We start from the raw sequence: 27,647 nt of genomic DNA, 5'->3' as shown, positions 1-27,647 counted from the left end.
GATTTCTCCTGCAACCCCCTGGAGTTCAAACATGCTACACTTTTTTTTTTCTTGGGGAACGTTTGAAGTCCCCTTTAAAAATAATGCCTTGAGGATATTTTTCCCTAATACCATTTAAAGAAACTTGAAAGCATATGGCTCTTGAAGTGCACAGGGTTCTAATGAAGTAATCAGCAACACTGCTCATATGCACACTTCCACCAGGAGCTTCAAACCCAACCCGGATCAGTCTTTTGAATGAAGTGAAATTCTGCAGAAACGCCTTTCGTCCATCTGCCAGTGTAAAGGCTTAGTGAGCCACTGTACGAAAGTGGTGACTTTCAACCTTTGAAGGATAGAAGGTGCTGGAAAGGTGGTGTCGGGATCAGAACTGTCAGTAGCCAAGCAAATCAATCTTGTAAGCTTGGAAGACAACTCAAGACAAATATTCCTCTGTAGTGCAGTCTCCATCCATAGTATGGGAGGAGAAAATAAAGTTTCTTTATAGGGTTCTATTTGATGTAGTCCCTAGTAGCCCAGCCATTACCTTAGGTGATTCTCCACAAAGGCAGCAAAAACTAAATAAAACAAAAACATGGGATATTAATGCCCTTTCCCTGGAACTGGGTACGGCATGCTGTTCTCCTGCAGTTTTGCAATGGATTCTCCAAATCTATCATAATTAAAATCACACTTCCTCGGGCACAACCTTGTTAGTGCCGAAATAGCACATCTTGTGCTATTTCCCTGGGATTTTAGCAAAACAAGTAATGATTCTTTTGATTATTGGAGCAACTTATGTTATTATGACTGCCAAGTGAGTATGCAACTGTTTAAAAGAACCAGAATCAGCACTTGATTTTTTTATTTTTTTTATTTTTTTATTCCTACTTTGGTTTAGGCAGATATAACCCCCAACAGAGTGGCTTTTGGCAGTCTGGGCAAACGTATTCCACTCTCCTGCAATATCTCCTTTTCCATAAAAGGAAAAGAGGGATGGATGAGAAGTTGATTTTTGAAGAGAGGGATGAGGTGAGAAGTTGACTGTGTGAATTACTCACACTCCGGCAGATGCCCTGCTCTTTTCTGGTCTCTATATGGTCAGATGATGTTTTTCAAGTGTCCAAATGTTCCTATCATCTTTTGTGGACCTCATCCAAATTATTTCATTCATTCAACAGTATCACTGACGTTAATCCATTACCAGGCAGTGTCCTGGGCTCTGGGGGTGAACAGGGCAGACAAAGGGGAGTGATGAAATCTGATGTTCCTGGCTGATTTAAATGGCTGCTCTGGGGGCCCAAGTGCAATCAGGAAGGCCAGGCGGGAGGCTCCTGCAGAGGTCTGGGGGAGGGAGAAGATAGTAGCTCGGGAGGAAATGGTGCTAAGTATTTGGATTTTGGATTCCCTGTGAAAGTAGAGTTGACAAAACTTGCTGATGTGTTAGATGTGGGGTCTGAGGTAAACAGCGGAATCAAAGGACGCTCCTAAGCTTTTGGCTAGAAGCCCAGGATGGAGGATGGTGCCACTTACTGAGATGGAAAGGGCCCGTGCATGGCAAGATGTCCTGGGGGCAAGTTTTGTTTTGGTTATGTTAAGATTCAGAAATTGTGAACATTCAAGTGAGGATTCAGTTGGACATAGAAGTTTAAATGTACTTCTTTAGTCTCAATATTTTTTCCCCCAAACTTTATTCACAGATTTTATATATGCTTAAATAGAAATAGTTCTAGAAATTTTATAAATATCTGTTATGATAAATGCCCTTGGCAAAAATGGGGATATTAGTGATGTGCATGTTACAATCTCTCATTGTTTTAAGTCCACGTCTGAGAAGACAATGGAGATATTTTCTGATGAAACACACTACTGAGTCGGAACTAAAGACAAGCATAGCAGGCCAGGTAAACAACAGTAACATTGGATAGTTATAATGGCTACGCAGCCTGCAAGATGTTTTCACTAGACAAATTTTATTCTTCATGTACTGTTTTTAAAACATCATTTCCAAAGCACCTAGCTTTTCAAGTATGGGAACAAATGTCAAAATCCAGGGCAGAAAATTAAACCCATGCATCCCAGGTTGTGTCCATTCCCAGATATTAAAGTCTGAACAACACTGTGTTTAAGAAGGTTTAATTTGAATGTTCTAAGAAGGCAAAAACTGTTCCTAGGCCCTGCCTCTTCCAGTTTTGCCTGGTTTCTGGAAGACATCTGAGTTTGTGACCAGGAGAAAGGAAGATGATCTACAGAGCTTCCTCCTGGTAGAGTGTACTGGCAAAGATTTAGAGAATGTGGGTCTACTTTGCAAAGGCTCTCCTTTCAAAAGCACTTCTGCAGAATACAGTGGGTGGCACACTTTCCCAAAGCAATGACCTTCTCCTCGCAGCTGCTGGAGGACTGCTGCTTATGTTTGGTTTCTTTAATCCCTATAAGGCAGCAAGGAGGGCTTAGGTAGTAATTTATTTATAAGAAATTATAATAAAGCTTCAGCAATTTGAATGCTGTGTAGAAAAGCGGGAGGTAGATTCTACAGAGGCAGGATATCTAAACTTGGAAGTGAGCATTACGACAATCTTTTGCTTTATCTACCCTTGGAATCAATTTTGTCATTTTTAATTGACCGATTTTCCCTTGTTTGCTTAACATTTATTAATTGATTGTTATGCTCATGCAATTAATTCAAAGCTGGCAAGTTTAACTCAGAGAAATTAATTTTCTTTTACCAACATGCCACTTAAAATACATTTTTGGAAGCCTGGGTTACCAGGAAATTACCTTCAAATTAATCAACAAGGAAATTAGATGGTAGTGTCCCTTGACATCTGTCAATCCAAAATGTCAGTTTCTTCCTTTTGTTTGAGTGGGTTTTTCCGCTGAGTAAGGAATAAGAAAAACCTTGGATATTAAAGTAAAACTACCCTGCATCTTAATAGGCAGAGAAAGGCAAGCAGTTCCTTTGTATAAATATGCAATGTTTAAATGAATTTTATTTTTCACTGAGAGTAATTTCTGTCATTTTATAGACAAACGAGGGCCACTGAAGAGTTATGTGGCAAGGATCATAAGGGCTGTCCGGAAAGTTATCCAGCCACGTAACTGTTCTTATTATATTAACAATGGCTGGGTACTTTCCAGACAGCCCTGTATATGACTTGCCCTGATATTTGGGAAGAAAACTGTGAGGACATTCATTCATTCAATCAGTCAATGTTTAATTAACCTTTATCAGGCACTACTCTGCACCAGGCACTGGTGCTATCATGATTACTGAGGGGCTCTCAGTCCATCTATGTCTGCCTGATTAGAGTGTGATCAGGGCTATAATGGAAGGTGAATAAAAGGACTGGCCAACAAGCCTCTCCAGATGAGCAGAATGAATGTGGGTAGGACTAGTGTTCAACTAGCTACTCAGGCTTGAACCTTTGACTGCTCTTTATTTTTGGCAATTGTTTTTCCATTTCATCAGCATTCAAAGGTAGAATTGTTGAGTGCTTCACTTCTCTTGGACTCATCTTTGATCCTCTGTTTCTCAGTCCCCAGATCCAGTCAATCATCCAGACCTGGGAATTTTCTTTACCATGTCTCTTAGTTCTGATGTTATATCCATTCCAAGTGCTGTTACTCTAATACAGACTATTGAAATCCTACATCTGGACAGTTTGGTGGGCAGCCTCCTAACTGTTCTCTTATTTTTTCCCACTCAGGTCTGTCCTGCATTTTGCTGCCAGATTCATCTTCCTAAGATATCTTTACACTAAGAAAAGTAGACTAGGAATGACATGGTTTCCCTCCTTTACTTGTGTAACTTTGGAGCAGCAACATGACCTTCCTGAGCCTCAGTTTCCCATGTGTCAAATGGGGAGGATCCTTGCCATCCTTATCTCACAGAATTGCTCAAAGAGCTGAATGATGAAGTTCATTTAAAAAAAGGTACAGCACTATGTAGATACACAGTATTATTATTGTCACTATCAGTAACTCAAGAACCTTGATTGATTCTGGAATATAATTCAGACCACTTAGACCACGAAAAGCTTGTGACAGTTTAGTCCCAGGCTTCACAACTTGGCTTGTCTTCTGTGACTTCCCTCCCTGGGATCCAGATGTTTTGTATACAATCTTCTGAAGCTGCCCTGTGTTTACCTTCTCGTATCTTTGCTCACACTGCTTTTCAGACCAGGAATTCCTTCTTTCCCTCCTTTCCATCAGTAGAAATAATATTTGTTCTTCAAGGTCTATGTCAACTCCCTTCCTCTTGTTGGCCTCTCTAGCCCAAAGCCACCCTTCTCCCTTTGAATTCTTGTTATTGTCTCCACTGCTCCATCAGCACTAGATATGGACCACCAGGGGCTGTTGTCTCCCCGTCTTTGCCTTTATCTCTGTCTGTTTTTCTCCTGAAGGCAAAGAATGTGTCTTTTATTTGCCATACACTTCACAGAACCAGACTACAGAGGATGACTGACGGCGCAGACACTCTACAACTATCTACTGCACGAGAGCTCACAAAGTCCTTAACTTTATTTCTTTCAATCCTTACAGTAGCCTCTGAGGCAGGTAGAACAAATATTAGGATCTCCTTTCTATAAATAAGGAACTGGAGGCTAAGAGAGATGAAGTGTTTGGTTATGATTTCACAGCTAAAATAGAATCCTGATGTCCCTCCAAGTTCAGTGCTGTCTTTCACAGACGGCCCCGCATCTCCTGCCACTCTCAGTTCCAATTCTGATCCATCTGAGAAGCTTAAAACTGTTCTCTTCTCCCTTCTACTTCAAAAACCTTTCAATATAAAATTCCTTTTAGAAAATATATTAGTAAGATTCCTCTTGGGGGTTAGTTACAACTGGGTACTTCAGGAACTCACCACACTGGAACTACAGAAAATGTCCAGCAAGCTGACTAGATAGTAGGTGGGTTTAGCTTATCTGGGCCCTGAAAAGAACACTCTTACCATTTCTACCCTAAGGAACTTAAAGTCTCTGTATTACTAACTGCTGACTCCAGTAACTGATTATTTTGATGCAAAGAGGGATGCATAAAGGTTTCCATCACTAATCAAAAACCCACCAAATTCAAACTTGGATAGTTGCTATGGTTTGGATGTTTGTTCCCTCCAAACCTCATTTTGAAATGTGATCCTCAGTGTTCAAGGTGGAGCCTAATAGGAGGTGTTTGGGTCAGGGATGGCTAACTTTTCCCAAAGAAAGGAGGGCTCCATATTTTGGATCTCTCATGAATAGATGAATGCCCTCACTTGGGAATGAATGAGTTCTTACTCTATTAGTTCCTGGGAGAGCTGGTTGCTTAAAAGAGCCTGGCACTGCCCCCGGCCCTTTGCCTCCTCCCTTGCCATGTGATCTCTGCACACGTTGGCCCCCTTCACCTTCTGCCATGAGTGGACGTAGCCTGCGGCTCTCACCAGAAGCTAAGCAGATGCTGGCACCATGTTTCTTGTACAGCTTGCAAAACCATGAGCCAAATTAAACTTCTCTTCCTTATAAATTACCCAGTCTCATGTATTCCTTTATAGCAACACAGAACAGACTAAGACAATAATATTAACACTAGACAGCTAATCTTAACATTAACCAAAGTGAGCAACAAAGACAAGGGCCCTGTGAGGTCCACCGTGCCCACCTGGCCTATTGTGCAGCCTAATTACATCAACCATGATTCAAGGCCACTTCCATATGATATCTTTTGCCCTGAAGCAAACCACAGATCCCACTGCCAGGATGGGGTCTTTGTTCCAACTTCCAGCTGCATTCCTTTTCTTATTTTATGAACATACCTTCTACCTTTGCCCTCTTCAGAAATAAAATGGGTAATCTCAAGGCTTCTATTATAAGTGATTTTTCTTCACAAAAATAAATGTACCAAGAACAGAAATAAAATGAGACAAAGATCAATTCCTAGTGATAAACATAAGCTAAGCTAATATCTTCTGAAATGCTAAAACCTTAGATTTTACAGATATAATCCAATAAAGATAATATTGGGAATTCATAGTCACTTAGAGTTAACAAAATATTTTCACTCATATTACCGTAATTGACCTCATAATAACTCTATGATGTTTTGGAAGAGGTATTATTATCTTTTTCAACAGACTCAGGCACGCTAAATGAGTTCCCCAAGGTCAAATACATACCAAGCAGCAAAACCAGGACTAAAACCTACATCTGTTGATTCTAAGGCCAGGGCTCTTAGACTTCTACTAAGTCACCCAAAATAACAAGAAGCGTCTCCATTTGGCTAACTCTCACTGCCCTTATCTGAAGACTTGCCCCACGGTATCCATGGTCTCTTCTGTGAGACGTCTCATGGCAGTTATCCCACATTATTCCAAATAAATAGCCCAGTGAGAAATGTGCATGTTTCCAAGGGGCCCCAAGTGGTCCTTTTTGTCAGCCCTCCCTCACAACAGTCAAACACCACATCTGCAGACCTTTCAGCTCTACAATTCTCTGACTTGAAAGAGGGAGAGGGAGAAGAATACAGGGAGAGAATCTTGGAAGAATTAGTGGCATTTGTTCTTTGAGACAAAATGTCAATGAAGATGCTCTGCCCTTCTCTGCGATGGATTATGTTGGTACCTCTGTCTTTCTGGAAGGTCAGTGGGGATGGGGACAGAGCCCAGGACTAGCATGAGGTACTGCCCGCCCACACTGCATGGACGCCAGGGCCTCTATGCCCATGCTGTCACATGGTGCCAGCACCGTGGGCTGGGCCCTGCCCACTGCTCCTCCCCTGCTCCCAAGCATTCCATGAAGATGAGGGCCAAGAGGAGAGGGAGCTGGGGGAGAATGATGTGAGGACCTCTTTGGCCTCTCTAGTAGGTGAAATGTGTCTTTAATGTCATCCTTTCCCATGTTCCTCTCCTTCCTCCTGTTGCTCAAGAACTCTCACTCCGCTCCAACTCTGCTGAGATCCATTATCCCAAATCACACTCTGTTCCATCCCTCACACACCACCTGATTCCTTAGTGCTCAGTTTTAAAAAGGGAGAAAGCCCTCCAATATCAGGTGTGCTGCTTCACTGCAGTACCGATTGCTGTGGCCTCAGCTTCTTTCATTCACCTCTGTCTTTCAGCTGCCACTATGGGGCGGGGCTGGTCACGGGGCACCTCCAAGTGGGTGTTTCTCCTGCTGTGTGCCTCACTGGTTACCTTATTTTCTTAATAGGCTCAGGAATCAACTTCTCCGGGATAAGGGATTTTCCTCTTTACAAATACCTGAATGGAGGACTGTTATATCTCAATCCCTGGGAGCCCCTTCTGGGCTGAGGGTCCATTCAGCACCAGGCACTGTGAAATGTCGGGGAGGCCAGGCTTCAGGGCTGGCTAATTTTTCCCTAGGAGAGGAGAGCTCCATGTTTCTTTGCTCTTGTAGTATGGACATTTGCCTACACTCTGGGGGAGAATGAGAGGAAACAAGTTTGGGAAGTAAAGGCTTAGGGAAAAATAGATCACTTCTTTCCCCAAGAAGTGTTCTCATTGTGTTTGCTTGTCTTAGCCACTGAAGTCAGATTAAGCAACCTGTAGATTTTTCTGGATATATATTTTCCTGCTTTGTAGGGTATTGGCTGCATGATCTGATAAAAGCTGTGACTAAATGAACCCTACGATTTGTATTCCCATAGCCACAAGTGTATTGGCTACATCTCCTCCTCCTCTTTTCCTCCCCCCTTTGGCTCTGGAAGGTTCATTACTTACAGTTACTGCAGAATCAATCTGAACTGGCCAAAATCAGTGATGGAATTTATAGCATAATAAATGCCCTGCCGCACAAATGCAGTTACACATGAAAGGCTTGGGAATGTTCTTTTGAGCAATCCTTCTACATTGTGGAGTGTACTTTTTTTTTTTTTTTTTATCAATTTAACAGAATCATCTTAAGCATATTTTGAGGAGTATAATCCTGACAGCTACAGAGCAGATTTTCCCCCGGGCAGGTATTGTTGCAGAAAAACAATATTATTGATAAAAATCTTAGCATATTGGAACTTGGAAGGGAAACTAAATACATCTTTCTCATTCTTCACACCAATCCTTTAGAGCTCCATTTTCTTAACCTCACATTGCTTTCCACTTTCTCTTTGAATTTTTATTTTTATAAAAGTGTTTTAACACTTCTCGAAGCACACTAATGAACTGTTCTTTAAGGAGAACGAGCTGTACCAAAGTTGGCTTCAAGAGGCAGGCAGAATTTGAAGTGCACTCAAAGGATAATGCACAGATTGGGGTAACAATGATTTTTCCTTTTTAAAACTCAGTAAGTTAAAGGATTACATTGGTATCTGGCCCATTTTTCTTGCTAAGTGCCCATATTATGGGTGAATCTTGTTTTACAGCATTCTGATATACAGAGAGTTGAACTTGAGCGTGAAATGTTGAAAAAAAATATCAGAAAGACAGATGGTAGGCCGTCCTCCCCAAAACTCAATTTCATATTATGCATGTGATTGCTAATAGGCAAGCACTAAAAAACAATTTTCCTTGACGGAGAAGGGCTGATAAATTGTCAACATAAAGTTAGACTGTGGTTGCTCCAGTGATCGAAAGCTCGTCTGTGAGTTTGGTCCCATCAAAGTCAGCTTCTTACAACCGTATCAAAATTTATGAATGCATATGTCTATAAAGTGACTGAAAACAACCCATAATGCATGTTTGTTTATTGTGCATCAGCTCTGTGTTGCTTTAGTACATGCAAAAAACCCAAACATACACCCAAACCCATTTTTGTCCAGTTCTCTTTTCTAGCCTCTGCACATGACAATGAGTCAAGAGCTAATTGGGGATGTGATTTTTCCCTTCTATCCTGAGAGCTGACTTGGACAAAAAGATCTACTCTTAAATGGCTCTTGCATGGTTTGGGAGTGTACTCCACAGGGTTACACTAGCTTCGTGGTGATAGAAGCAGATGTGTTTGAAAGCACTGATATCTGGAGAAGAAAAAGATGTTTGAGAAAGAAAAATAAATAAAATCAGGCAGATAAAAAGAAACTCAGCTAATGATCTGCAACACAAAGCACCAAAGTTTCATATTATCGTTGATAGAAAGATAAAGCCTATGCTGGTGCTACAAAAATAAGGAGAAAGGGAGAGATTTTCTTTTTTCTGTTGAAATTTTGTTTTTAAAAAAGTAAGCATTCAATCCAGGAATATAAAAGTTTATTTTGTGACAAGAGAGAAAGTGTGAAAATTTGCTTATATGGAAAATCTAGTAGCAATATGCTGTTTTTGATTTTTTAAAAAACACTTGTAATATTGAATATCTGCATGGTTATAAAACTCATATTTTATGTCATCAGTTACTGTTCACTCGAGAACAGTTTAACTGCAGATCAGTTGTAACTGATGTGACATGCACAAATTTTATTGGGACAAAGGGATTGGGTGCTCAGATAACATTGTTTCCAAAGGTTGCTAAAATTAGTAGAAAGGCTTAATATTAATAGCCAACCAAAATTGGAAGTAAGTGAATCGAAGAACAAATAATTTTTTATATGAGAAAAAAGCTGTAATCTTTGAAGCCAGGGGTTTTACCAAATGGTATGTTTAAGGGAAACCTTAGGCTGGTTAAAATTTAGGTTTTGTTTATATGGTGCCAAATATAGGGACATTTCCAAGAATCCTGATAAGTAACCATGTGTAGACCAAGTACTTAGGTGGCTAAGGTCTACATTGATGCTTCTTACCTCGGATTGATTTTGCAATGCCAGATTTCAATGCATAAGGATTTTAGTTTTTTTTTCCTTGAGTTACTGTAGGAAGATCATATTCCTCCTTTCAGAATGTCTATTTATATGACCAGTCTGAGATTCAGGGAAAAAAAAAATCCTGAACTCATGTTGGCAGAATGGTGGAAGGAAAAATAAATGGAGAAAATTCCAAAAGGAATTATTCACTGACTTACTTAAATTCACATCCTTGTTCTCTTACCTTAGAGGCTGAGAACAGCCTTCATGGTCTCCTTGTTAGAAAATCATGCTCTTTCTCTTAAAATGATTCCAAGAAATTTTGTTAACATGAAACATTCCTAATCTTCATCCTTGTTACCCTGAACACTGAGTAGCCCACGGAGCTGGTAATATACCAAATGAAGGCTCCTGCTCCTGTCTACGTTTGCCAAGTCAGCTTAGGTGTGTTTACTCCTGACTGACTGGAGCACCAGATTTATTTCTGCTCAAGGTACTTGATGTCTTCATCTCTTTGCTGATATCATTACCTCTATAAAGAGTTCCCTTCCTTAATATCTCTGTCGGGTGAGCCTGTCCTTAAAGAGCTGGCTAAAACGATGCTGTCTTTGAGACCCTCTCTTCTTCTACCAGAGAGAATTATTTATTCTGTCTTATTATTTATTCATCCTATTGCCCTCAGAACGGACCTCTGCTACAGCACATACCACATTCTCTCATAATCATTTCTTTGTGTGCCTAAGTCTAGACTCTGCTCTCTGGACCAAAGACTTGGTTTTATCCATCTTTGTCTTCCCGGTATCCAGTACAGTGTATAATCCACAACAGGTACACAATCAGTATTGACTGCATGATCGAGTGAAATCAATTCCTAGATACTTTGAACAAAAGGTGATGTTGAATAATGCAAACTATAGATCATTCTGGGTTACACTGGGCTTCTCTTTTGTTTTCTCAGGTTATTATGTACTGATAAAGCTTGTTTTTGAAAATAGTTTCCATTATGTAGATGTAAAGCTTTGGCAAAAAAACTACATCCTGAAACTCTAGTTGGAGCAATTAAAATTGGTTATTTCATATCAGTGTGGAAGGAACTGAAGTAGATAAGCTCTAGGGTCAGCATATGCCTTGTTCAGCTTTCTTTAAAGGCATGGGGAGTAATAAAGCTTTCCATTTTATCTTCAGTGAAATAATACTGCTGAAATATCACCTCATTTTTGATGTCAGTGGTGATTTCTTCTTATCTCCATGATGTCAAAAGGGAATTATTATTATTAAAATGACAGATTACTAATGATGCTGTAAAAAAAAAAAAAAAAAAAGGAATAGCTGAAATCATCATAACCTAAACATCCAACATCCTTCTTGACTGAGCCTCACTGTTTGGTACTTTGAACAGAGTCACTGCGATATCACAGCTGTGTGAAAATTATTCTAAGCAGGAAGTAAATCAAGAGCAGGCGCTTATGAATTTTCCACGAGCACAGTACCATCCTTTTAAAGTTTTTAGGACTAGATGGCATGATTAGGACGTATAATTTATGAATGCAAGAGGGAAAAGACTCTTTTGAGGCCAAAATGTCTCTTGGGCTCTTGTGGCCACTTCCATTAATGTTTTCCCCAAGGGGAAACCATTGTGTAGGGGAGAAGATTGGACAAGGGGCCCCTGTAGGCTTAGCAGCCTATCAGCCCTCTATGGGACAGTGATGGTATGGTCTGTCCATTCTGGGCTTCACTCCCTTTTTCACTTACTGAATGCCTTGCTGTCAATTCATGTCTGCTTTAGGGTTCTAATTCCCCACGGCTGACCTACAGGGCTCTCTGAGTGCTTGAGAACCTAGAAGTGCTAGGCACTGCCACTTTTTTGTGTCCTAGAGATTAAATCCACAGAGCAAAATGGGTCCTTGGGCAAACTGTATCACTCTCCAGATCTTTTCAGAGGAGAGAAAAGATGCATTTCATGGAGAAGATAGAAATTCATAATAAAATAACAATTCAAGAATGACTATTTTATATTTTCATGATATCTTCCTTTGAGGAGTTTGATAATTATAATATTACTAATTCCACTTATCATTAAAGAGTATTTACCCAGGACTCAATTGCCTGTAGGGCTATTTGAGGTAGGGTAAAAGTTTCAGGTTCCCTCAACTGGAAACTTATAAACATTTCAGACAATGCTGGCAAAGTTATTCACCAATAAGCCAGCTGCAGAAAAATTAAAGGGAAGATAGATCAATTTAATAAGAACATGATGCTGTATGTTATTTGGCATAAAGAGAAGAGTGAGCACATACTATATTAAAGTGAATGAGGAAAAGAAATTTGCCCCTGTTGACGGAATAAAGCAAAGGAGTATTTCTTTGCAACCATCAATTTTTTTTTTGTCTTCAATTTAGGATCTAGATTGATTTCTCAGAGTCTGAGTGGCTTTAGTCCATCCATAGTCTCTCCAAGAGCAAGGTACAAAAGTTCCTTTTGAGCCCTCCCTAAAAATTATAAAATTCTTTCCAGACCTCTTGCCCTTTGTGGCATTGACTTGGTTAAATGTTTCCTGGAATAGTTCAGGTTCTTAAACTGGCCTTGGCCACAAGGCAATATGACAGTACTTGGTGACCCTGGATGGCCCCTGTTGGAACTTCCAGGCAGAATTCTCTCTTCCCAGGAATCAGGGGCTGCCCCTGAGGAGGCAGAGCCTCCATCCCATTCTACCCAGAATGTTCCAAAGGGGCTATAGTCCGAATGTGTAAAGTAGAGATAAAGGGGATGTAATATCAACCAACCATCAATAAATAATGAACACTGAAGGCAAGTCCTATTGTTTACTTTGTTTTGATCGAAGAAATAGAGGCCCAGAATAACCAGGCTGCTTGTCCAACATTTCAGAGCATGTAAGGAGCAAAGTGCTGGTAGGAGGATGAAATTTTCTGACTCTTCCCACCAGGTGTGCCACTATTAAGCCACTCTGTTTTTCATAACTTCTACAAGGAATCATAAGTTTGAAGGACATTTGACAAGGGGCTGTTGAGGACTGTTAAATATATTCAAAACTACCAAGTAATAATCAAGTGTCTCTTGATTGTACTTCCAGAGCTCTAGCCACTAGAATTGGGTACAAGTGGGGTACAAGTTAAATACACGTTGATTTTTTTAAACAACTGACTATGATAGCATGAAAAATATGTTGTAGAATGTGTCAACCATTAATGAAGCATTTTTAAAAGGAAAAGGAAGAAAAATTCAACTTATAGTATCATCAGGGCCTGGAAACTAGAAAGTTATGATTATTCCATTGGCTACATATTCTCATCTCTAAGTCTCCTTTAAAGAACCTGGAACACTGACCCAAGGAAGGCATATGTTCTGGCCTTAGTACAATCATGTTGAATATTTATAAGTTCATTCATGTTTTTAAAAAAATGTTTATTGAATTTCCACTGTCTGCCTGAAACTGTTCTAGGAGCTTCTGTTTATATTGCAGTAGAAGAAAAACTACGTACAAATAAATGTATAAAATAGTGTCAGGTTGTGTTAAGTGCTATGAAGAACAACAAGGACCAGGATAAAGCAGATAATGGGGTGCAGCAGGTATACCTGAACAATTTTAGATGGGAGGTGATAGAAGTGACATCTGAGCAGAAACCTGAGTGAAATGCAGGTGTGACCCACGGGGATATCTCAGGACAATATATACTCTAGGCAGAATAAAAAGTAAGTGTGAAGGCCCTGTTAAAAGGGAGGCATAAATGCTGCCATAAGTGAAATGATAACTCATAAGGGCTGTTTCTGTCGATAATTAGCAAGTATGAGCCACAAGCGAGGTTTCCAGCATGGCAACTTAGAGACAGCCATTGCTCACTGGTAGTTCAGATTAAAAGAAGCACTCACGCTTGCTTGCTCGCAGCCAAGGCAAGAACCCAGAGCTTTCTCTTTGAATGTTACACAGAGAGTCAGGAACTGATTACACAGATGATTCTTTTGTCTAAATAAGGGTCTTGTTACTCAAATTACTTTGCAAAGAGGCCACTCTTTTAGTCTGATGGTGGGAGAGGGTATTGATAGAGAGATGGGAAAGATGTGGTTAGGTCCTTGTCCCCTGGAACGTTACTACATGAGAGAGATGAACTCCAGAACCCTGGCTGTTTTCCTCTATTCTGAATGAGTCAACAGAATCCCCTGTGGAAGGTGCATAGCACCTCTCAGGTGCAGCAGGGTTCAAGCCCACAGTGACTGTTTGCCTTCCCAACAGGGTTCCATTTATGCTATGTAGATGCTCTGGTCTAACCAAACCCTGGAGCCTTGTGGGCTACAGAGTCTAGAAAGCGCCATTTATTCCAGAAATCAACAACATCAAATTGGCTCTGCCCCTACTTCATTTCTTGCATTAAAGGGCTGTATTAGTCTTGCCATGATGCTAAATCAATTCCAAAGAAAACCATTTGCTATGTGCTACTTTTGTTAAAGGGGCAGATGACATATTTCAGTCATATTTTGTCTGTTATAATCAAATCAATATTCAGGACACTTAAGCAAGAAGAAATTTCCCAGAAATAAATGCATTTTGTATATTTGGAAAAAGTCATTTATTATTCTAGAGCTCATATAACTTCCAGGACATAATCTAAAATATTATTAAATTACTACTTTCCATAGCTAAGGTGCATCCGCAAAGGTATAGAAGTTTTTGGATAGTCTAGACTCACCTTTATCAAACTTATAATACAAGTTCCATAAATACGAAATTTCACTTGTGGACATGATTATGTGTTCACTATAGGCCAGGCATCATGGTAAGCACTTTACCTGTATTCTCTCACCTTATTTCAAAATAGTCTTACAAAGGAGGTTTTATTGGTACTCTCACTTTACAAGAGAGGAAACAGATGCTTAAAGTATTACTCAGCTAGAAGAAATAATGGTGATATAGAATCTCTTTTGTTCTCCTGGATAGAGCTGGAACCCATTCTACTAAGTGGAGTATCCCAAGAATGGAAAAATAAGCACCACATGTACTCACCAGCAAACTGGTTTCCCTGATCATCATCTAAGTGCACATTTGGGAATAACACCAAATGGATGTCGGGCAGACGTGGGGGGGAGGGGATGGGTGCCTACCTACATAATGAGTGCGATGCGCACTGTCTGGGGAATGGACATGCTTGAAGCTCTGACTCGGGGGTGGGGGGCATGGGCAATATACATAATGTAAACTTTTGTACCCCCATAATATGCTGAAATAAAAGAAAATCTTAAAAAAAAAAAAAAGAAGTTAAACAACTTACTTAAAATCATAGAGCTAGGAAGGCAGGACTAAGTCCAAATCCCTGGATGTCTGACATCATGGCCTCTGTGCTTATCACTCTTCAGAAGAGTAGTTTTGAGGTAATGTGAGTCAAATGGGGTAATGTGCAGGCATACCTCATTTTACTGCGCTTCATTTTTTTGCACTTTGCAGATACTGTATTTTTTACAAATGGATGGTTTGTGGCAACCCTGCATCAAGCAAATTTATTGGTGCCATTTTTCTAATAACATGTGCTCACTTTAAGTCTCTGTGTCACATTTTGGTAATTCTTGCAAAATTTCTAACTTTTCCATTATTATTACATCTATTGTGATGATCTGTGACCTTTGATATTACTATTGTGTTTTGGGGTGCCACGAACCACACCCATATAAGATGGCAGACTTAATCAATAAATGTGTGTATTCTGACTGTTCCACTAACTGGCTATTACCTGGTCTCCTTCCCTTTATTTGGGCCTCCCTATTCCCTGAGATACAAAAATATTGAATTTAGGCCCATTAATAACCCTACAGTGGCCTCTATGTGATCAAGTGAAAGGAAGAGTCACACACCTCTCACTTTAAGTTGAAAGCTAGAAGTGTTGAAGCTTAGTGATGAAGGCACCTCGAAAGCTGAGATAGACTGAGAGCTGGTTCTCTTGCACCAAACAGATAGCCAAGCTGTGAATGCAAAGGAAAAGCTCTTGAAGGAAATTAAAAGTGAACACATGAATGGTAAGAAAGCAAAATAGCCTTATAAGAAGAAAACTTGAGGGATCTGGATAGAAGATTAAACCAGCCAGAACATTCCCTCAAGCCCAAACCTAATCAAGAGGAAGGCCCTAACTTTCTTCAATCCTGTGAAGGCTGCGAGGTGAGTAAATTTCAGAAGAAAAGTTGGAAGCTAGCAGAGATTGCTTTGTGAAGTTTAAGAAAAGAAGCTGTCTCTATAATATAAAAGTGCAAGGTGAAGCAGCAAGTGCTGATGTAGAAGCTGTAGGAAGTTATCCAGATCACTGATGGATGAGATCATTGATGAATGTGGCTACACCTAAACAACAGATTTTCAATGTAGACAAAACAACCTTCTCTTGGAAGAAGGTGCCATCTAGCTTTCATAGCTAGAGAGGAAAAGTCAAGGCCTGACTTCAAAGCTTCAAAGAACGGGATGATTCTCTTTTTAGGGGCTAATGCAGCTGATGACTTTAAGTTGAAGCCAGTGTTCATTTACCATTCTGAAAATCCTAGGGCACTTAAGAATTATGGTACATCCACTCTGCCTGTGCTCTAAAAATGAACAATAAAGCCTGGGTGACAGCACATGTTTATAACATGGTTTGCTGAATATGTTAAGCCCACTATGGAGACCTACTGCTTTGAAAAAACCATTTCTCTCAAAATATTACTGTTTATTGACAATACAACTAGTTATCCAAGAGCTGATGGAGATGTACAAGATTAATGTTGTTTTCATGCCTGCTAACACAGCATCCATTCTGCAGCCCATGGATCAAAGAGTAATTTTGACTTTCAAATATTATTATATAAAAAATACATTTTGTAAGGCCATAGCTGCCATAGATAGTGATTCCTCTGATGGATCTGGGCAAAGTAAATTGAAAACCTTTTGGAAAAGATTCACCATTCTAGATGCCATTAAGAACATTCATGATTCATGGGAGGACGTCAAAATATCAACATTAACAGGAGTTTGGAAAAAGTTGATTCTAACCTTCATGGATGAATTTTAGAGATTTAAGATTTTAGTGGAGGGAAGTAACTGTAGATGTGGTAGAAAATAGCAAGAGTACTGGAATCAGAAGTGGAGCTTGAGGATGTGACTGAATTGCTGCAATCTCATGATAAAACTTGAGCAGATGAGGAGTGTCTTCTTATAGAACAGCAAAGAAAGTGGCCTCTTGAGATTGAACCTGTTCCTGGTGAAGATGCTGTGAACAGTGTTGAAATGACAACAAAGGATTTAGAATATTCTATAAACTTAGGTGATAAAGCAGTGGCAGGATTTGAGAGGATTGTCTCTAATTTTGGAAGTTCTACTGTAGGTAAAATGCTGTCAAACAGCATCATGCTACAGAGAAACCTTTCATGAAAGGGTAAACTGATGTAGAAAACTTCATTGTTGTTTTATTTTAAGAATTACCACAGCCACGGAACCTTCAGCAACTGCGGGCCTGATCAGTCAATGGCCATCAGCATAAAGGCAAGACCCTCCCCCAGCAAGAATATAACTTTGCTGAAGATTTAGACACTTGTTAGCATTTTGTTTAGTAATAAAGTATTTTAAAATTAAGGTAGGCACATAGTCCTTTTTTTAGACATAATACTATTGCACACTTAACAGACTACAGTATAGCGTAAATATAACTTTTATGTTCACTGGGAGACCAAAAATTTCATGTAACTCACTTTATTGCGATACTTGCTTTGTTGCGGTGGTCTGAAACTGAACTTGCAAAATCTCCAAGGTGTGCCTGTTTCTGGAAGCCCTTGGTTTCTGTAAAGAGTTTAATAACTGCTACTTAGGCCACCAGATTAAGAGATTAGGGAAACAGAAATTGTGGAACTCTGAAGCTGTTGTCAGAGTGCTAGGCCTGAAAAAACTGAACTGTGCTTATGTCCACTTTTTAGTTCTTAAGTCCTTTTTTTTATTAAACTAATTTAATGGACCAAAGTGTTATAACAGTGATAATTATATAAATAAACCTATTAGATTGAGAATGTATTTAGAGAGACATTAACAATAATTTTAAGGGCATTAGTTAAAAGACATTATATGGAGAAGAGGTTGTTAATTTTTGCATCTACGATGTCATTTTCAAAGTTATCATCGCTTTTGTTATTCTTAGCTAGCATAGGCTCAGAAAACCAATCTGAAAAGATATGGTGTTAGTCAGAGAAGTGATGCTGTTACCTCTCCTGCCTGCTCTCTAAAATCTGTATAATGTAAAATGAAGTACCTCTAAGTTAGCAACATACTTGGGCTGCAGTCACTGTGACATACTTAGAATTTACAGACACTTCCCAGAATGGCTAGTGATTATGCCTCTACTTGGCAAAATAGCTAGCTGATTAGTCCCGGCAGAAATGACATATCCCAAGCTGGAACTACTGTCATGCCTTGGTAATGGGAAATAAATTCTTTAAGATCAGAAACAATGTCAGCTGTATTTAAAATGACACTGGAAACCACGTTGTAATGGACAATTGTGCAGAGGTGAGCAGAGACTAAAACGAGATAATAGGATTTTAAAAATTTGATTTTATTGGTTCTCTCTTCTATTTGCATTTTTCATCAGGATAACCTCTGCCTGTAAGTTCTACCCTGGAAATTTTTCTCCTTCAATTTATTCTGGGTGTCTGGGTTGATTGAAAGGCAATAAATGCGTAGCCTTAGAAAGCCTGAATGGGTTGACAGAATTTTTGGTCTCTCTGAAAATTCATGTATTGATTTGACAAGACAGTTACATTTTGTGCAGCTTGGAATACTGTAGTCATCATTTCAAGACAACACAAAGCTGAAGCAAAGGCTGCAGGAGAAGCACTGGTGTGTCTGGACACCTGGAACATCTCTGAATCTCAGACTGGAAGAAACGTCCAGATGGCACCTAGTTCATTCACACTTGTCGGGAGGGAAGAGAGACTCCTAAGTGATGAGTTTAGTGTATTCTTTTAAAAATCTCCAGGGAAGGACCACTACCACACTGCTCCATACATTAGTGCTGGGCATACCTTCAAGCTATACTTTCCTGGTATCATTAAAACTCACTGCATACAAATAACTAACAAAGAAACAAGCCCATTAAAAAGTGGACAAATGACATGAACATTTTTCAAAAGAAGATATAAAAATGGCCAAAAAACATATGAAAACATGCTCAACATCACTAATTGTCAGAGAAATGCAAATTAAAACCACAATGAGATCACCTTACTCCAATCAGAATGGCCATTATGAAAAAGTCAAAAAATAATAGATGTTGATGGAGATGTGGTAAAAAAGGAATGCTTATACAATGCCAGTGGGAATGTAAATTAGCACAACCTTTACGGAAATCAGCATGGAGATTTCTCAAAGTAAGAAATACTACTAAAAGCAGGATCTGCCATTTGATCCTACAATCCCACTACTGGGTATCTACCCAAAGGAAAAGAAATAATTATATCAAAAAGATACCTGCACTCGAATGTGTATCACAGCACAATTCACAATCACAAAGATATGGAATCAACTTAAGTGCCCATCAACTGATGAGTGGATAAAGAAAATGTGGTGTATATGTACCATGGAGTACCACTTAGTGATAAGAAATAATGAAATAATGTCTTTTGTAGCAACTTGGATGGAACTGGAGGCCATTATCCTAAGTGAAGTATCTCAGGAACAACAAACCAAATACCACGTGTTCTCATTTATAAGTGGGAGCTAAGCTGTGGGTATGCGTGGTCATATGGAGTGTCTTAAGGGACATGGGAGACTCAGAAGGGGGAAAGGTGGAGGGGATGAGGGTTGAAAAATTACCTATAAGGTACAGTGTATACTATTCAGGTGATTGGTACGCTGAAGCCAGCCCAGACTTCACCACTATACAACATATCCATGTAACAAAACTCTACTTGTACCCTCTAAATCTATTGGATAAAACTCTCACTGTGTACAGTTATCCTCTTGGACAAGGAAAGAACCAGCCTTCTTATGAGAATACTTCACATATTCTTAGCATTCTCTGAGAAATCATGGTGTTGTGCCAGAAGGCAGGATATTAGCAAATATTACTCTAATTTTAAGAAAGAGATAGCCCAAAATGTTAATCTCCAGAAAAAAGTTCTTGAAATATGATTTAAGAGAAAGAAAATAGTGATAACCAGAGGCCAACATGAAGTCATGATGAATAAGTGATGTTAACGTGACCCTATTTCTTGTTTCTGAAAGGAATCCTCAACTGGTGGCTAAAGGGAACGCTGTGGATGTAGTAAGTTTTGATTTTAGTTGGGCGTTGATAAAGATTCACAATATCCTTGCAGGCAAGATGCAGAAATGTGAGGCAGATCATGGGATAGTCATTTGGGTTCATAGCTATTCCAACAGTCACATCTAATAGACACTGATGTCAACTAGCAGTATCTCTCATGGTATGTCACAGGGCTTGGTACCGTCAACATTTTTCATTGGTATCTCAGAAGAAGAGAGAGCCCTAAATTCAATTCAGTCAACATTTATTGAGGGATAACTGTGTGCAGCATACTTGCTAGGTACTAAGTAAGGGAAGAAAGCAGAATAAGAAAGTACCCAGTATTCAATGTAGTATATTGGCAGGAAGGCGGCATTTGAAATCAGAAGACCTGGTATTTCTCAGTCTTGCCATCTACCATTTCTGTGGCCTTAGATAAGTCAATTTAGATTTCTTTTTTTGGTCTTTTTTTTTTTTTCTTTTTTGCCCCTTTTACCATGTGTTCAATAATTTATATTTTTGTGCATCAGTTTTACTTGTTCTCCACATTGGGAAAATAGAGATAATTACCTAAAAGAATTATTGTGAGATTCATGTCAAAGTCTATGAAAAAGTACTTCATCAAGTGGAAAAAAAGATGCTTAGCTGAGCCTGTGTTATCTCACTTGATTTGCAGGAAAATTCTCTGGGTTAGGTTCTATCAGTAGCTTCATTTTACAGGTGAGAAAGCAGAGGCATGGAGAATGTAAGTAAAATCTAAAAGGGCTATGTTAGTACAGAAGAGAAGGGATAATTTTGCTTACATGCATTTGGGGAAATTAAAAAAGAAGTGGTGGGCCGGGCGCGGTGGCTCACGCCTGTAATCCTAGCTCTCTGGGAGGCCGAGGTGGGCGGATCGTTTGAGCTCAGGAGTTCGAGACCAGCCTGAGCAAGAGCGAGACCCCATCTCTACTAAAAAAAAAATAGAAAGAATTATATGGACAGCTAAAAATATATATAGAAAAAATTAGCCGGGCATGGTGGCGCATGCCTGTAGTCCCAGCTACTCGGGAGGCTGAGACAGGAGGATCACTTGAGCTCAGGAGTTTGAGGTTGCTGTGAGCTAGGCTGACGCCACGGCACTCACTCTAGCCTGGGCAACAGAGTGAGACTCTGTCTCCAAAAAAAAAAAAAAAAAAAAAGAAGTGGTGTTTGAGTGGCACCATACTGGTTGATTAGGAGTTTTTCAGGAGGATGTATGGCAAAAGGGCATTTTAGGAAAGGAAAACAGCATGGTCAAAAGCACAGCAGTGTGAACAGACAAGTGTATTTCAGGAAAGACAGCTGGCCTGAAGTGGCAAGAGTTCCAGGAAAGAATGGTGGAGATGGTGGTGGAAAAGCTAAGCTGGGTCAGATTCTTGAGTATGTGGCACTATGAACCGTGGATGACTTAGTGGTGGAGAAGTAAATCATTGAGGCTTTGGGAACACATTCCAGGGAGCAGGGTGTAGGATAGAAGGGAGAAGAAAAACCTTCCGGGAGGTAATTTGGAAATTTCTCACAATAGATCTGAAAAAAGGCATTAAACTGGAGGAATGAAGTGGAAACAGGTGGATTCAACTGATTTTGGTAGTGCATTAACGTGGCAGGTGAGCAAGAGAGAAAGATGGATATCTTAGTATTGTGGACTTTATTAAGGAATTAAACCAAGAACTAAAATTCCAAATGACTGAGATAGTAGTAATTTCCTTCTAGTTTTCTGTCATCTTGAGATGTGTTAATATACACATTTAATTAAGAACAAGTTTGCATATGAAAAGCCTTCAACTTTCAAATTTGCCTAGCTATGATTTTGACATTGGCAAGTCTAGCGATGCATCTTTGTTGCACACCAAAGTGAACAGGAGGAAAAGGAGAACCAGGCACCACTGAAAATAGCTCTCTTTTGAATACAGATAGAATTTTTAAATATTAGGTATAATATTTCTAAAAAGTATATTCTGAGAAATACTTTTTTGAAGATTACTCCTCTCTGCATGAGGGGATCAAAATGTAAATCTTAGTTTTGTGCTTTTGCAATCTATGAGTTAATGCTGCGGTCCTCAACTCCCAGGCCATGGACCTGTACCAGTCTGTGGTCTGTTAGGAACCGGGCCCACAGCAGGAGGTGAGCAGAGGCCAGGGAGTGAAGCTTCATCTGTATTTACAGCCACTCCCCATCACTTGCATCACTGCATAAACTCTGCCTCCTATCAAGATCAGCAGTGACATTAGATTCTCATAGGAGCTCCAGCCCTACTGTAAACTGTGCATGGGAGGGATCTAGGTTGTTCACTCCTTATGAGAATCTAATGTCTGATCATCTGAGGGATAGCTGAGGTGATGCTGCTAGTGCTGGGCAGTGGCTACAAATACAGAATATCATTAGCAAAGAGGTTTGACTGCACAATAAATGTAATGTGCTTGAATCATCCTGAGACCAAGCCCCCTTACCCCCTCCATGGAAAAATTGTCTTCCATGAAATTGGTCCCTGGTGCCAAAAAGGTTGGGGACTGCTGAACTAATGTATTAAATATTTTGCCACAGGATTTCAATATGTATTAATACTAGACAGATAAATGACTCTATTTCTTGCTTTCTGGTAGGGAGAAATGAGAAGGAAGGAAAGGGCTACTGTGATATTGATGAAGTATGTTCCTGAAGATGTGCTAACTTGGTTTCTTAATAAGTACTGAAGATGTCATCATAGTAAGTAGGGTTTTGTAACCTGAGATCAATGGATAAACTTCAAGGATTCAAGAACCTACTGATGCAAAATGAATTTACCTTGGGAGAGGCTCTATAGATTTAATCAAATCTTTAAAGGGATCTGTGACATCCAAAATAAAACAAATCACTGTTAAAATGATGTAGAGTAAGTGTGCCTTGCTCCACAGAACAGATACAACTATGAAGTTTTAAAAACAAACATGAGAAGTTTCTAATTTAAAGACACCTATGTTTGTGCTTATACATGGCAAAAATGTTTTCTTTACCTAATTAGCACTCTCTATTGATTTGTTGCTTCATGTTTAGATATAGATATTCTTAAGGCTGGGGGTATATAGGCAAGCCTAATAAAACAGCCAACCTATGAATTATTTTCTCTTTATGATTCTTTATATCATAAGGAGGCTGGATAGGATTTCAGAAGTCATTTAGCTCAACACTCAGCTACAGGCAAATCCATATTCACATCATCCCAGATGGAGGACTGTTTATTTTTGAGAATCTTGAGTTCCCTCATCCTCCCTTAGTAATCAGTTTGTATGTATCATAGCAGGAACTCCTGGCATTTGAAGATTTCACCACTGTGAAGAGTTCAGAGACATTCCCAGCATATATAAACATGACAGAGATTTTGCTCTCTTTCGTCTGTGTTTGCCAGTCCCGGCTGCTCTACGATGCCATTAGAGTTAGGGCATCATAATGTGTGTGAATAAATACTCCAGAAATGACAGTGGTGCTGGTGGGCATTTCAGAATAGATTAGAAAGCTGAAAGTCCCATGCCAAAGGAAACTATCCTCCAAAGACAGGAGCGAAGGAGGCGACCCAATTAGTCTTCACTTCTCTAATTTCCCTGATTACATATCTCCTTTTACCCCATGTGTTATACCTCCGAAGTTCCCCCAGACATAGACCTAATCAAGAAGGCAGAATGTTGATGCAATGCAATTTAAATGAGAGCTGTGTTATGCTAAGATATGTGACCAACAAGGAGACCCAAACAACAGGGAAGCCCCTGAGGCGTGAAAAGTGGCTGGTCCAGATAACGTGCTACTGTGGATTTCAAAGCAAATGAGGACAGAAACTACTGAATGTCAGCTCATATTTGGGAAACTTCATTGGAGAGAGGGCAACTTTCCTGGGGACTGGGGTGTGGCAAACCAAGCAACGAGGAGGACTTATATTACATTCCATACTTGAATTAGCAGATGCAGATTGGCATTTCTTTGGCTAGAGTTCTTGGTTACGGGGGATGTGAGTAGGTATAAGTCTTGGAAACGAAAGCAAATCTGCGCCACTCCCCAGGGGCACTGGAGTCACCAAGCACTGACACACTAGTGCAGTGGGATATGTGGAGCCACAAAGGGAAGGTCTTAATCAGGGAAAAGGTTTTCCTTTTAAAAATTGAAATTAATTTCTTTTTCATATGTTGAAGTCCAGCTCACACTCTGCCATTCTTTGGACTTAACTTTTTAAGCAGTGAAACAGAGGGGTTAAGAGGACAAACTCTGGAGCCCAACTGCCTAGATTCAATTCTGGTTCCTTAGTAGCTACTTAAGAGCTGTAGGAAATGGGCAAAGCATTTTACCTATTAAGCCTCAGTTTTACCACCTGCAAAATGGGCATAAGAATGGAATATAGTGTGTAGACAATGCCTGGCATAGAGGAAGTTTTAAAATAATCCTTGTTGTGTGGATTAAAGTATAAAGCATTTGGCACAGTGCCTACCACAGAGTCAATGATACTTTTGTTACTATGACTACTGTCAATGATGACAATGACAACAGAAAAAGTCATGGAGAAAGTTGGAGAGGTCCATGTGCCAAGGTCACAGAAAAAGATGGAGAGAAATATAGTGACCTGCACTGAGCAAAGCTTAACATTTTGGATCTTTAAGCAAGGGATAAGAAGGATTCATACAATGGTAATAAATTAGGGGGAATATTGGGAGTGCGGAGAAATTATCATCACTGTTTCTTTTTATTTGTGTCTATTATGTGGTGGTAGGGTGATTACCAGTTTTACTGGAATGTTTTATAAGCTGCTAGATTTACTTACTGAGAATGAACAGATAAATAGGGATGTTAAGCAGCTGTGTCATGTCATGGGTTCTCATCAGCTCTTCCACTAACTTTCAGATAAGGTTAATCACTGAGGCAAGTTCACTGCAGAGGAGGAGGGTGAGGGGAAGAGCTGGATCTGTTGGGTGATTCATCTTATTGGAGGAACTTCTGTAAGTAGCAGTTGAGAGGAGGTGGAGACTTTCATGATATCATGAGAAAGGCTCACCGGCAGGGAATGTCAGAGGAGTACGATCACTTTGTCATTACACAATTTAATGGGATCTGGATCAGCTTCCTAAATCTTTCCTACTCCTGGATGTTCAAGGTTGTCCTTTTTAATATTTTGTTTCTTGAAGGCCCCTTCTTACAGCAAGGAGTCTTTAATTCCTAAATTCTAGTTGCTTCAGAAACATTTTTCTTTCATTCATTTGCATGATAGCCTTTTCTCATTCACCACTCAGAGGGGACATGTCACCTCCTCAGGAAGACCTTTCATGTTCCTCTTACTTAAATAGGTCTCCTGCCCCCACCAGCCACCCCCTCACATTACCTCTCTAAATAATATGCATAGTAGTAAAGCCTAGTTTTTAAGTGCATGGGGTGTGGAGCTAGACTCCCCAAGTTCAAGCTCTAGCTCCTTCATATGTGATGCTGGATATGCTAATTAACCTTTCTAGCCTTAGTCTCTTTATCTGTAAAACAGAAACCATGAAAATACTTTCCTTTAGGATTGTCGTAGGGGCTAACACATGTAATCTATATCATGCCCAGCATATTGGAGTGCTTCTAACTATTGGCTTTTGTTATTTTAGCCTTCATTATTCTCTGAAATCACCTTCTTAATTTATTTACTTGTTATGTCTGTCTCTTCCTGCTAGAATATAAGCACCATGAAAGCAGGGATTTTTTATTGTTCCAATGCTGGGTTTCCAGGCTCTAGAACAGGCTCCATAGGAGCTCAGTAAATCTTTGTCAAATGTATGGCTGAATACTCTGTCAGTATTTAAGATGTTAGCTTGTTCAATTTCAGGTCAGGCAGTAAAAACAGCTTTACTGAGGTGCCTGTCTGGTAAAACAAACAGAACACAATCTACTTGGTCTCTTGCCTAGACCAAAACTCTTTCTCCATATTATTTTTTCCCCACATGTCCCACTTTTTTGCAGATCCAACATTTTGCAGCTTTATGATCTCTACTTTGTAGTCTAAAATTAAGAATGTTTTTGTTTATCAAAAAATTAAATTATCTAATAATATTGAATTATACTAAATACTGCTTTTTCAAACTATCTCACCACTTCTACCTTCCTTCCTTCCTGGGATATTGTCTCTACAGACCAGTAAAACCCAATAAAGGTAAAGAAAGAATGTAACAGCTGAAAGGAAGCCCCCATGGCTCCTAAAATCTGGAATGCAGAATGAGTCTTTCTAGCATTAAAATAAAAATAATCTTGACATCTGTAGTCTGCTTATAGAATTTCAAACTTGCTCATGCTACACAGTAACTACTAATAAATGCATAGTGTGCCGTAAGGCAGGGGGGTCCTAAGGATAGGGTCTGTTTTCTTTCCTCCAACACACTCCTTTGTGACAAGCCTCTGCAGGGTAAAGCTACAGCAGGCAGAACCGCCCAGTTGCCTCTCCTTTGAGTTGCACCCTGGTAAAGGTTAAGGATGCTCCACGTGTGCCTTTTAGACAATAGGACAGCTCAGCTAAAGGTCGTTCTTGGAAGGGCCTGCTTCCTTACCTTCTTTTTCCGAAGACTTAATGTCAAAGAAAGTGCCTGGCTCTGACTTTCATATAGCTGCTAGTTTCCTGATGACTCATATAAGGTTTTAAGGCTTGATAAGAGCTGTTACCATCCCTGATGATGCCATGATCACCCTAAAGAACTGAGCTCTCAGAAGTTCTGAACTCTAAAACTGGGAAAGTTTACAACTGCTGGCCACATCGACGGTACATTCCATTCCTGTTTGCCCTCCCACATACAATAAATATTGTTTGAGAGATTGGTTAGTGTGTTGTAAAATTGAAAAGATTCAGGTTGCCAAAGGCATTTCATAAATTTCATAGGTCTTAATTTATGTTACAATGGTAATTGAAACGTTGGAATTTCCTGAGATTAGAAGGCTTTTATATCCTTAACATTAAAATAATGATAATGTAGATTACGACTCCTGACTTGGTCTTTGCTTGTGAGGAACATATATTTTGTAAATGTTGAATATTCTATGTATGCTGCAGTGTGAATGAATGTTCAATCATTGTGATTTCAAAGTTAAGGTTTCTAACATCCAACCTGATTTTGTTATCTGTGAGCACAAATCTCGGTGGCCAAGGTATTATTAAGATGGACAGTCTTTCTCTAAGGAGAAAGGGGGATTTGAAGGCAGAAGTGAGAAATGGAACTCTCATACTACAGTCCTAGAGCACGCGGCGTAAGCACTGATATGAATTTGGCTTATCTTCTCTGTGGAAGTAAATTTCCAGCAGGTGCTGAAGCACTTGGCATATTATCAACCAGTGTTTTAAGAAAAGACAATAGGGGCATTTAGCACATCAGCAATGTCTGAAGTAAGGAGGAGAGGTGGAAGGGAGTGCCTAGCTTGATGATTGGAACACTGTGAGCTGCTCAGGATTACACGTGTTAATTATAGGGACCCAAAGCCCCTGGGAAACTCGATGCACATTACCTAGGAATGGCCTGAGACAGAGATGTCTCCCCTCCCAGAACCCAGCTTACCTTATATCCCGATGATTTGATGTGCACGCCGCGTTTGGTCAGAGTAGATTTCATTCGGATGAAAAAGGAACGCTCAAGGGTGTTGTCAGTGGTTAGCAGACTGGGGCTGGTTGACTCCACTGAGGAATACAAAAATACATACACACATGATTGAGATCTCTA

General features: G+C 39.7%; 1 protein-coding gene across 8 annotated transcripts in view; it reads right to left on the bottom strand.

Moving 5' to 3' along the window:
- NPAS3 (neuronal PAS domain protein 3) overlaps positions 1 to 27,647 on the bottom strand; it is an 831,381-nt gene that overhangs the window by 40,287 nt on the left and 763,447 nt on the right. For all 8 annotated transcript variants that reach the window (XM_069464104.1, XM_069464135.1, XM_069464097.1 and 5 more), the window contains one exon: positions 27,486 to 27,604. In XM_069464104.1, coding sequence (XP_069320205.1) covers positions 27,486 to 27,604 — 119 coding nt within the window. The remainder of the gene's footprint in view (positions 1 to 27,485; positions 27,605 to 27,647) is intronic.

Source organism: Eulemur rufifrons, chromosome 2 (assembly GCF_041146395.1).
Source record: "Eulemur rufifrons isolate Redbay chromosome 2, OSU_ERuf_1, whole genome shotgun sequence".
In the NCBI taxonomy this organism is placed as follows: Eukaryota; Metazoa; Chordata; class Mammalia; order Primates; family Lemuridae; genus Eulemur; species Eulemur rufifrons.
This window is presented reverse-complemented; position numbering and strand designations above follow the sequence as displayed.